Genomic DNA, 12331 nt, shown 5'->3' with positions numbered 1-12331 from the left:
GTCAGTCACAGATATAATATAGCACCCTCTCCTGTCAGTCACTGATATAATATAGCACAGTCTCCTGTCAGTCACAGATATAATATAGCACAGTCTCCTGTCAGTCTCAGATATAATATAGCACCGTCTCCTGTCAGTCTCAGATATAATACAGCACCCTCTCCTGTCAGTCTCAGATATAATATAGCACCGTCTCCTGTCAGTCTCAGATATAATATAGCACCGTCTCCTGTCAGTCTCAGATATAATATAGCACCGTCTCCTGTCAGTCTCAGATATAATATAGCACCGTCTCCTGTCAGTCTCAGATATAATATAGCACCGTCTCCTGTCACAGTCTCAGATATAATATAGCACCGTCTCCTGTCAGTCTCAGATATAATATAGCACTGTCAGTCTCAGATATAATATAGCACTGTCAGTCTCAGATATAATATAGCACTGTCAGTCTCAGATATAATATAGCACTGTCAGTCTCAGATATAATATAGCACTGTCAGTCTCAGATATAATATAGCACTGTCAGTCTCAGATATAATATAGCACTGTCAGTCTCAGATATAATATAGCACTGTCAGTCTCAGATATAATATAGCACTGTCAGTCTCAGATATAATATAGCACCCTCTCCTGTCAGTCTCAGATATAATATAGCACCCTCTCCTGTCAGTCACAGATATAATATAGCACCCTCTCCTGTCAGTCACAGATATAATATAGCACCCTCTCCTGTCAGTCACAGATATAATATAGCACCCTCTCCTGTCAGTCACAGATATAATATAGCACCCTCTCCTGTCAGTCACAGATATAATATAGCACAGTCTCCTGTCAGTCTCAGATATAATACAGCACCGTCTCCTGTCACAGTCTCAGATATAATACAGCACCCTCTCCTGTCAGTCTCAGATATAATATAGCACCGTCTCCTGTCAGTCTCAGATATAATATAGCACCGTCTCCTGTCAGTCTCAGATATAATATAGCACCCTCTCCTGTCAGTCACTGATATAATATAGCACAGTCTCCTGTCAGTCACAGATATAATATAGCACAGTCTCCTGTCAGTCTCAGATATAATACAGCACCGTCTCCTGTCACAGTCTCAGATATAATACAGCACCCTCTCCTGTCAGTCTCAGATATAATATAGCACCGTCTCCTGTCAGTCTCAGATATAATATAGCACCGTCTCCTGTCAGTCTCAGATATAATATAGCACCGTCTCCTGTCAGTCTCAGATATAATATAGCACCGTCTCCTGTCACAGTCTCAGATATAATATAGCACCGTCTCCTGTCAGTCTCAGATATAATATAGCACTGTCAGTCTCAGATATAATATAGCACTGTCAGTCTCAGATATAATATAGCACTGTCAGTCTCAGATATAATATAGCACTGTCAGTCTCAGATATAATATAGCACTGTCAGTCTCAGATATAATATAGCACCCTCTCCTGTCAGTCTCAGATATAATATAGCACCCTCTCTGTCAGTCACAGATATAATATAGCACCCTCTCCTGTCAGTCACAGATATAATATAGCACCCTCTCCTGTCAGTCACAGATATAATATAGCACCCTCTCCTGTCAGTCACAGATATAATATAGCACCCTCTCCTGTCAGTCACAGATATAATATAGCACCCTCTCCTGTCAGTCACAGATATAATATAGCACAGTCTCCTGTCAGTCTCAGATATAATACAGCACCGTCTCCTGTCACAGTCTCAGATATAATATAGCACCCTCTCCTGTCAGTCTCAGATATAATATAGCACCCTCTCCTGTCAGTCTCAGATATAATATAGCACCGTCTCCTGTCAGTCTCAGATATAATATAGCACCGTCAGTCTCAGATATAATACAGCACCGTCTCCTGTCACAGTCTCAGATATAATACAGCACCCTCTCCTGTCAGTCTCAGATATAATATAGCACCCTCTCCTGTCAGTCTCAGATATAATATAGCACTGTCAGTCTCAGATATAATATAGCACTGTCAGTCTCAGATATAATATAGCACTGTCAGTCTCAGATATAATATAGCACTGTCGGTCTCAGATATAATATAGCACTGTCGGTCTCAGATATAATATAGCACTGTCGGTCTCAGATATAATATAGCACTGTCGGTCTCAGATATAATATAGCACTGTCGGTCTCAGATATAATATAGCACTGTCGGTCTCAGATATAATATAGCACTGTCAGTCTCAGATATAATATAGCACTGTCAGTCTCAGATATAATATAGCACTGTCAGTCTCAGATATAATATAGCACTGTCAGTCTCAGATATAATATAGCACTGTCAGTCTCAGATATAATATAGCACAGTCTCCTGTCAGTCTCAGATATAATATAGCACCGTCTCCTGTCAGTCTCAGATATAATATAGCACCGTCTCCTGTCAGTCTCAGATATAATATAGCACCGCCAAAGTCTCAGATATAATATTGCACTCAGATATAATATAGCACTGTCTCAGATATAATACAGCACCCTCTCCTGTCACAGTCTCAGATATAATATAGCACCTTCTCCTGTCAGTCTCAAATATAATATAGCACCGTCTCCTGTCAGTCTCAGATATAATATAGCACCGTCTCCTGTCAGTCTCAGATATAATATAGCACCGCCAAAGTCTCAGATATAATATTGCACTCAGATATAATATAGCACTGTCAGTCTCAGATATAATATAGCACTGTCTCCTGTCACTGTCTCAGATATAATACAGCACCCTCTCCTGTCACAGTCTCAGATATAATATAGCACAGTCTCCTGTCAGTCTCAGATATAATATAGCACCGTCTCCTGTCAGTCTCAGATATAATATAGCACCTTCTCCTGTCAGTCTCAAATATAATATAGCACCGTCTCCTGTCAGTCTCAGATATAATATAGCACCGTCTCCTGTCAGTCTCAGATATAATATAGCACCGCCAAAGTCTCAGATATAATATTGCACTCAGATATAATATAGCACTGTCAGTCTCAGATATAATATAGCACTGTCTCCTGTCACTGTCTCAGATATAATACAGCACCCTCTCCTGTCACAGTCTCAGATATAATACAGCACCGTCTCCTGTCAGTCTCAGATATAATACAGCACCCTCTCCTGTCACAGTCTCAGATATAATATAGCACCCTCTCCTGTCAGTCTCAGATATAATACAGCACCCTCTCCTGTCACAGTCTCGGATATAATATAGCACCCTCTCCTCTTTTCTCTGCTAACCTTGATTCTCTCCTCCTATAATATTCATGCTCTTCTCGTCCCCAGGTCCACAGGCTGGTTGTGGTGGATGAGAATGCCCGGATCGTGGGCATTGTGTCCCTGTCGGACATCCTGCAGGCCCTGGTGCTCGCCCCTGCAGGTATAAACGCCCAGCGTTCCTCCTAATAGAAATCAAATAAAAACCTCCACCATGTCCTGTCTCCACCCCCAACAGTAGACAAAATGAAGGCCTCTGTAAACTGGTATGATATGGCATGGCACGGTGTGGCTCGGGCTAGTCTGATTTGGCCCTGGGTCATATACATGCTGTGTGTTGAATGCTTTCAGGTACTTGAGCTGCACTTGATTTGGTTTACCTGGTACAATGGAACCTTTCAAGTGCACCTCAAATGTGTTAGTATTTGACTCATGTTCTTAACCCAGGTCTATTCTGGGTTGTCTGAGGTGGTAGGCTGTGGAATGTGACTGTGGTTTCTTTCTGGGGTATTGGAACATGCTGGGGAAGGTACTGATGAGGGGGACCATGCTATATGGAATATACAGGGTTTGCTTGCTTACACATAATCAAGCTTGTGGTTAAGCGTGTGTCTGTTTTTGTGCTGTGTACAAATGTGTTCTAGCCTGAGTGAGAGTGTTCCTTTAGTGTGTGTTTTCGTGCCTTTGTCATGAAGGCTGAGTGATGACCGAGTAGCAGGCCCTACCATTTATCTCTCCATGCCCCACCCTCTCCTCTCTTTCTGTCTCCTCCCTGATGGATCACTTTTCTGCTACTTCCCCTCCCCTCCATCTCTCATTCCCTCCTCTCCTCATCCCTCTTTCCCTCTCCTCATCCCTCTTTCTCTCATTTCCTCCATCCCTCTTTTCCCGCTCTCCTCTATCCCTCTTTCCCTCCAGCTCCACTGTCTGATCCCAGCCTCTATCCATCAGAGAGACTTATCTCTACATGTCAACACATCCCCCCCTGCTACAACCATCCGGACATGGGTTCAAATAGTAATTTTCTTTAACTTGCCTGGCACACTTAATCAGATTGTCAAAACATTTCTGCCTTTACCCAGACTCTACACCTTGAGTTTGTTTAGCTGGTGTCTCATCGTTATGTTCATGTTAATATTTAAGCTAGTTTTATTTGGTCCTTGGTATTATTTGGAGAGCTGTATCAGTAAACATTGTGATTCATCTCGAATGGCAAGAAGTAACCTATGTTGCTGAGGTCTAGAATCTAACACAAAGCAGAATTCTCTCTCTACATACTTCTCCTATTAAGATCTGTATTTGAAGTCTGCCCACAGAGCTTTTCTGAGCAAACTTAGTCAGAAAACCCACAACACCTGGACTTGAAATGCACATTTTCTATTGCAAAACATGACACACATGTTCTATTGCATCCCCTAATACACACAACCCCGTTTTCAGCCTGTCAGAGATGACGGAGTTGTGCAGGTGTTGTTTTGACTGCTGCCGCTCTATATCTAGATGTTGAACACTGCATATTAATGATCTGCTTGGGGAAGTGTGGTTAATATTAACACGCCCAGTGTGTTGGGTTTAATGTTGAACTATAAACTGGGTGGTTCAAGCCCAGAATGCTGATTGGCTGCCAGCCGTGGTATATGTAAGGGATAATCAACGAGGGGCTATGCGTTCTATGGGAATTCTGAATGACATAGGTGTGTTCCACGACGCGCTAGCGGAGTGGAACTGACCCACCACGGATTTGAATTATATTTGAGAGAATGTATAGAGCGCCAAGTTGTTTATCCCTTTTATACCATGGCTAAAATTGAACACATTTGCCACTAGAAAGGTGTTAATTTGCCAATAGATGTTTTCAACATCCACTGAAGTAGTAGCTTGGATGTTTACTAGATCGCTATAGGTAACAAGCAAACAGACAGACTTGCTAGTTTAGCTAACCAAACCATCTGTCCTAGCTTGCCATTATGAAAATACAATTCAACAAAGCCACTCATGTTTTCAATTTGACTTGCTTTCAAAATAAGCTCAAGCGTAGGTCATGTAAGAACTAACTATGGCCATTGAATTCTACCGTGTATAATACACTGCGTTATAGGGAGATGATTCACACTCTAGAATGCCGTTCAAGGCAAACAGAAACAAGTATTCAATATGCCATGGTATAACAGACCATATACCACAGGTATGACAAAACATGTATTTTTACGGCTCTAATTGCATTAGTTTATAATAGAAATAAGGCACCATTGGTGTTTGTGCTATATGGTCATAATACCACATCTAAAGGCTGTTTCCAGGCACTCCACATTGCACCGTGCATAAGAACAGCCCTTAACTGTGGTATATTGGCCATATAACACCCCCTCAGGCCTAATTGCTTAAGTATAACGTGTGTGTACATGGTATTCAACAGCAAGGCAAAACCTCACATCTCTGAGCTAAGAAGATTGCATGAGACATTTTAAAGAGGTACACACAGAGATGCCACCAACAATCCAACAGTAGGTCTTTCCTGAGCTGCAGCAAAATTCTAAACACTAAGATTTTGATTTGGGTAGACATGATGAGAGCTCCCCACCAATTACGGAAAATAGGTTTAGCCTCCTGCTTAATTGAGATTTATCTTATCTAATTGCATTACTCAGGGAACATCCATGTTTTAATTTAGCATGGGTATGCAGCTAACTACACTTAATGAGAGCAACGAAAATAGATTTCCACTGCTAACTGGTCATGCACACATCTCTGAATGCATCTGCATAAGCATTGACGAGCCTCTGAGACACTTCCATGCTAACCCAATCATTCTCGCTCTCACTCGCTCTCTCTCTCTCTCTCTCTCTCTCTCTCTCTCCAGGTATCTGCAGGAAGAACAGCCAACCACAACCAGAAATAGAAGCAGAGGCACCACCAGCAACATTAGTAGAGGCAGAACCAGAGGTAGAGGTAGCAGCAGAACCAGAGGTAGAGGTAGCAGCAGATACAGAACTACAGGAAGAGGCCACAGCAGAGGCACCACCAGAGATGTTAGTAGAGGCAGAACCAGAGGTAGAGGTAGCAGCAGATACAGAACTACAGGAAGAGGCCACAGCAGAGGCACCACCAGAGATGTTAGTAGAGGCAGAACTAGAGGTAGCAGCAGATACAGAACTACAGGAAGAGGCCGAAGCAGAGGCACCACCAGAGATGTTAGTAGAGGCAGAACTAGAGGTAGCAGCAGATACAGAACTACAGGAAGAGGCCGAAGCAGAGGCACCACCAGAGATGTTAGTAGAGGCAGAACCAGAGACTGAGGAACCACCAGAAACATTGGTAGAGACCGAGGTAGTGGTGGCTGAACCAGCAACTGAGGTAGAAGCTCTAGTGGAAGCTGAGGTGGTAGTGGAAGATGAAGCAGAGGTGGAAGGTAAGACTGAGGTGGTGGTGGAAGTAGAAATCAAGACTGAGGTAGTGGAGGTTAAGGGTGAAACTGAGGCAGAGATGGAGGCTGAGGTGGAGGTTAAGGCTGAAACCAAGGCAGAGGAAGTAGAGGTTAAGTCTGAAGCTGGGGTGGTGATGGTAGAGTTGGTGGGGGTTAAGGCTGAGGTGGGGATGACAGAGGATGAAGTGGTGGTGGAGATTAAGGCTGAAACTGAGGTAGAGGCTGAGGTGGAGGTTATGGCTGAAACCGAGGCTGTGGTGGGGATGGCAGAGGATGAAGCAGAGGTGGTGGTGGAGATTAAGGCTGAAACCGAGACAGAGGCTGATGTGGGAAATGCTGAGGCTGTGGCAGAGTCTGACGCAGTAGAGACTGAAGCTGGACCCAAGGATGCTGAGGAAGGAGAGGCAGAGTGACATCCATGGCCGTCGCTACAAGCCGTACGTGACTGACCTGCCATGACACTGCTGTGAGAGGAAGTTGACTCAGGAAGTGGAGCGAGCTGAGAAAGAGGCTGGATCTAATTGTTGGGATGGGTGGTTTAGTAGAAGTGTGACACTCCGGCTTACCAGGGACCTAATGGGTAATTTTCTGTGATGGGGGAGATGGTCACATGGGTGACTTTCTCGGGCTGACCAACCAGGGATCACTTTACTATAACTGGGTTGTGCCTCCCTTTTCTCCAGATTGTGCACTATAACACCCCTGTCCTTTTACCTCTGGATCTTCCAGCATAACCTGTCTGTGGGCCCAATTCAGAAACAACCCGTAGTCCCTATCCTCTGGGCGCTTGTGTAGACTTAAAAGGAGTGGATGGGTGTGAGCAATGTGGCTAATATTCCACCTAGCCTATCAGAGAGAAAGGCGGCGCTACCACCATGTTGTCCTGTCTACACCAAGTGTCTACCTAGAGCAGTGGTTCTCAACCTTTTCTGAACCGGGGCGTACCTTGAGGTGAGACCAATTCTGTGACACACCTAAAATGTCCCTATTAATCGATTTTAGTAGAAATGACCCCCATTTCACCCAAACTGCTATTTTCTGTGACAAATGCTTTTCTTATAGATAAATAGGGTTCATTTGTGTGTATCCAAGAGCGCCTCGTGACGCCGTGCTAGAAATGTACAAAAATGTAGCTCTTGGGAAATAGGTCATTAGTTTTCAGGCGTTTTGGTTAGAGATTTGTATTTTTCTGCATTGTAAAGATGCAACCACCGATAAAGCCATCCTCCCCATATGTTTCTATGGCAGAGGCTGTGGAACAGCTAGGCTTAATCAGACTTTTTTTTTTTTATGATTCAAATGACTTTGCTTGTGATGTGCAACCCTCAGATGATACAAATGTTACAGCCTGAGTGCACCGGACTTGAAATGTTTGAGTGTTTTAAATTATTATTTTTTAAATAAGATTAGGGAAAAGTTTCAAGTTCCTCAAGGCACACCGGTTGAAAACCACTGGCATAGAAGTTAGGGGCAAAGGATTGTTTCTGGACAGGGTCATGGTCTCAACCATGAGCACACAAATGGTTTGAATATCAGTCTTTTAAGCTTATTTTTTGTTCTAGTGTACTTCTACATCTTTATCATGATTCTGTCTGCTCTCCTCCTTCAGGGAGTGTTGTTTTTAGCTTTATTTGCACAAGGTTTTGTGAACGTAACAGAGGCTCTCTGAAAACTATACCAATCCCCCCCACCCCTGCTAGTTATGATGTCCCTTTGACAACGGGTTGTGCTCGCTGTCCTGTCTTTAACGTCATTGGTGCCTTTCGCCCCCACAAGTAGTCACACGTCATTGGCTGAGAGAGAGCTGGAGAATGTTCAAAAACGTGTTAAAACTGAATGTGAGCGTTTCCAAAACCAAAAACATGATATATCACACCTTGTTTATTTTGTTGATGTTGAGATAATTTTCTATAATCAAAGTTTGTCTGTTATATTCCTGAAATGTTCATTTTGAAATTATGCTGTAAAGATAGATTCAAAGTTGTATTTATTAAATCGTATTTTCTCTGTGCTTAACTATTTTAGAGGGTGGAAGAGAACGAAAGTGAGGTGACGGTATGCTGACTTTGACTTTGTTGTTCAATGCTTTTCAAGGAGCAACAGCTGCCAATATCCAACATTTCTCTTTACTTTACTTCTCCAGTTACTTGGAGGCATACAAGATATATTGTACTCTGTATTGATCATTATTTTTTTTTCTGTGTATACAATGCTGTAAAATAATGTTCTTTGTCATAGATTTTTTTTTCCCCTTGTGGATTAGGTTGTGGTGTATTGTTGATGGTCTCTATAAGGGGATTATCCATTGAAAATGGATAGAACTGGTTGAGTACGACAGTATAATGGTAATACATATTGTACTTTTCAGTTTTATTTTTTACTTTGCTGTTTGGAAAAGTAATAAAATGTACTGTTGAATCTTTTTATCTGGTGTGTATGATTGTGGTATTGAATTTTCGAAACGTAATGGCACCACATAGTTGCACAATGGTGCAAATGTCGCCTTGAACTAGGCTACACCACGTCTTACATCGGTTACGGAGAGCGAGTTCACACAGTAGTCCGGAACAGCTGGTTTTTGAAACGGGAATAGAAACCATTTGGCTCATTTGGTAGGCTCATGTCTCTGGGAAGCTCATGGCTGGGTTTCCCTTTGTAATCTGTGATAGTTTGCAGGCCCTGCCACATTCATTGAGCGTCAGAGCTGGCATAGTAGAATTCAAACTTAGTCCTGTATATTGACGCTTTGCTTGTTTGATTGCTTGTCTGAGGTCGTGTCAGTGTCCGGATTTGTGTCTGGCTTCTTGAAAGCAGCAGCTCTAGTCTTTAGCTCAGTACGGATGTTGTCTGTAATCCATAGCTTCTGGTTGGGGTATGTACCTATGCTCACTGTGGGGGTGTCGTCGTCGATGCACTTATTAATGAAGCCAGAGACTGATGTGGTAAACTACTCGGTGTTATCTAATGAATCCCGGAACATATTCCAGTCTGAGCTAACATAATAGTCCTGTAGCTTACTGTCTGCTTCTTACTTCCGTATTGAGCACGTCACTGGTACTTCCTCTTTGTGTTTTTGCTTGTAAGAAGGAAGCAGGAGGATTGAGTTATGGTCTGATTTGCCATATAGACGGTGAGGGAGGGCCTTGTATACGTTTCTGTGTATGGATCAAAAGTCATCTACAGTTTTGTTGCACAGGTGACATGCTGGTAAAAAATGAGGTAAATCCAGTGAGATGCATATAAAACATTTATTGTTGATAGGATAGTCTCTCCAGGTTGTTCTCCAGTGATTGCACGTTCGCCTATAGAACCGCGGGCAATGGCGGATTATTTGCTCGCTGATGTAAGCCTCGTCAGGATGCCGGCTCACCTGCCTCTTTCGTCGCTGCCGCTTCTTCTTTCAAAACCTAGGGATTAGGGCCTGGTCCAAATTAAGCAGAATTTCTAGCGCTGCCGACTCATTGAAGTCAATATTTTGTGTCATAGGAAATGATGTCGGGGACATTATGTACCAAAGTTAAGAAGAAAAAAAAACACAAAATAGGAGAATTGGTCAGATAGCTGCCATCTACTGCAGCACCGTTTTGCACAAAGTGCCATTTTGCACAAGGCTGGCATAGCAGTCCTTCAGTTAAGAATGATTAAGCTGTCAAGTGCCGCTTGTTGCTTTGGAGCCACTCCGAGACAGTTAAGGCAGAAAATATGGGTATCACACGCCACACGGTCTGAGCTTGTGCCAACCATGGCAAAAGGTCATTGGGAGTGTGTGTGTGACGCTGGAGCCAGGCTGTTGGATTAAAGTCCACAGGGAGAAGCGTGTTGACTCAGACTACACACTATTCAGCCAGTAGAGGGAGTGATAATGTCATTCCTGTCTGAGTTAATGTAGGCGGAATTTGATTGACTTTTTGAAATACATATTACAAACATTACAAATCAAGGTTTCCAATCAGATCCTTTGTTTTTTTTATATGAAGCCAAGCCATTATATACTGAACAAAAATATAAACACAACATTCAGCAATTTAAAAGATCTTACTGTGTTACAGTTCATAATAGGAAATCAGTCAATTGAAATCAATTGCGCCCTAATCTATGGATTTCACATGACTGGGAATACAGATATGCATCTGTTGGTCACAGATACGTGGATCAGAAAACCAGTCAGTATCTGGTGTGACCACCATTTGCCTCATGCAGCGCAACACATCTCCTTCACATAGAGTTGATCAGACTGTTGATTGTGGCCTGTGGAATGTTATCACACTTTTCAATGGGTTTGTGAAGTTGCTGGATATTGACGGGAACTGGAACATGCTGTCGTCCACGTTGATCCAGAACATCCTAATCATGCTCAATGGGTGACATGTCTGGTTAGTATGCAGGTCATGGAAGAGCTGGGACATTTTCAGCTTCAGAAATTGTGTATAGATCCTTACGACACGGGCTGTGCATTATCATGCTGAAACATGAGGTGATGACGGTGGATGAGTGGCACGACAATAGGCCTCGATCTCGTTCACGGTATCTCTGTGCATTCAAATTGCCATCGATAAAATTAAATTGTGTTCGTTGTCCGTAGCTTATGCCTGCCAATACCATAACCCCACCGCCACCATGGGGCGCTCTGTTCAGCAAACCGCTCACTCGCGTGAAGCCATACACATGGTCTGCGGTTGTGAGACCGGTTGGACATGCTGCCAAATTCTCTAAAACAACATTGGAGACAGCTTATGGAAAGGTATATTCAATTCTCTGGCTACAGCTCTGGTGGACATTCCTTCAGTCAGCATGCCAATTGCACTCTCCCCCAATATTTGAAACATCTGTGGCATTGTGTTGTGACAAAACTGCACATTTTAAAGTCATTTTCTCTGATGAATCCCCTTTCTGATTGTTTGAGGCATCCGGAATAAAGCTTGTCCGGAGAAGACAAGGTGAGCGCTACCATCAGTCCTGTGTCATGCCAACAATAAATCATCCTGAGACTTTTATGTGTGGGGTTGCATCTCAGCCAAGGGAGTGGGCTCACTCACAATTTTGCCTAAGAACACAGCCATGAATAAAAAATGGTACCAACACATCCTCCGAGAGCAACTTCTCCCAACCATCCAGGAACAGTTTGGTGACTAACAATGCCTTTTCCAGCATGATGGAGCACCTTGCCATAAGGCAAAAGTGATAACTAAGTGGCTCTGGGAACAAAACATCGATATTTTGGGTCTATGGCCAGGAAACTCCCCAGACCTTAATCCCATTGAGAACTTGTGGTCAATCCTCAAGAGGCGGGTGGACAAACAAAAACCCACACATTCTGACAAACTCCAAGCATTGATTATGCAATAATGGGCTGCCATCAGTCAGGATGTGGCCCAGAAGTTAATTGACAGCATGCCAGGGCTGATTGCAGAGGTCTTGAAAAAGAAGCATCAACACTGCAAATATTGACTCTTTGCATCAACTTCATGTAATTGTCAATAAAAGGCTTTGACACTTGTGAAATGCTTGTAATTATACTTCAGTATTCCATAGTAACATCTGACAAAAATATCTAAAGACACTGAAGCAGCAAACTCAGTGGAAATTAATTTTTTGTGTCATTCTCAAAACTTTTGGCCACGACTGTATATTTGTTAATTAACCCTCTCGTTTCATATGCTGTCTGTCTTTTGTTTTCGTTT

General features: G+C 42.9%; 1 protein-coding gene across 5 annotated transcripts in view; it reads left to right on the top strand.

Moving 5' to 3' along the window:
• Window positions 1–9076, top strand: part of LOC112233576 (5'-AMP-activated protein kinase subunit gamma-2) — a 102882-nt gene extending 93806 nt beyond the window's left edge. For 2 of the 5 annotated variants that reach the window (XM_024401313.2, XM_024401314.2), the window contains 2 exons: window positions 3296–3389; window positions 6087–9076. In XM_024401313.2, coding sequence (XP_024257081.2) covers window positions 3296–3389; window positions 6087–7063 — 1071 coding nt within the window. In that variant the 3' untranslated portion in view covers window positions 7064–9076. The remainder of the gene's footprint in view (window positions 1–3295; window positions 3390–6086) is intronic. The other 3 variants (XM_042308414.1, XM_024401316.2, XM_024401315.2) reach the window with 3 other exon arrangements.
• Window positions 9077–12331: the final 3255 nt, after the last annotated feature.

Source organism: Oncorhynchus tshawytscha, linkage group LG29 (assembly GCF_018296145.1).
Source record: "Oncorhynchus tshawytscha isolate Ot180627B linkage group LG29, Otsh_v2.0, whole genome shotgun sequence".
Classification (NCBI taxonomy): Eukaryota; Metazoa; Chordata; class Actinopteri; order Salmoniformes; family Salmonidae; genus Oncorhynchus; species Oncorhynchus tshawytscha.
This window is presented reverse-complemented; position numbering and strand designations above follow the sequence as displayed.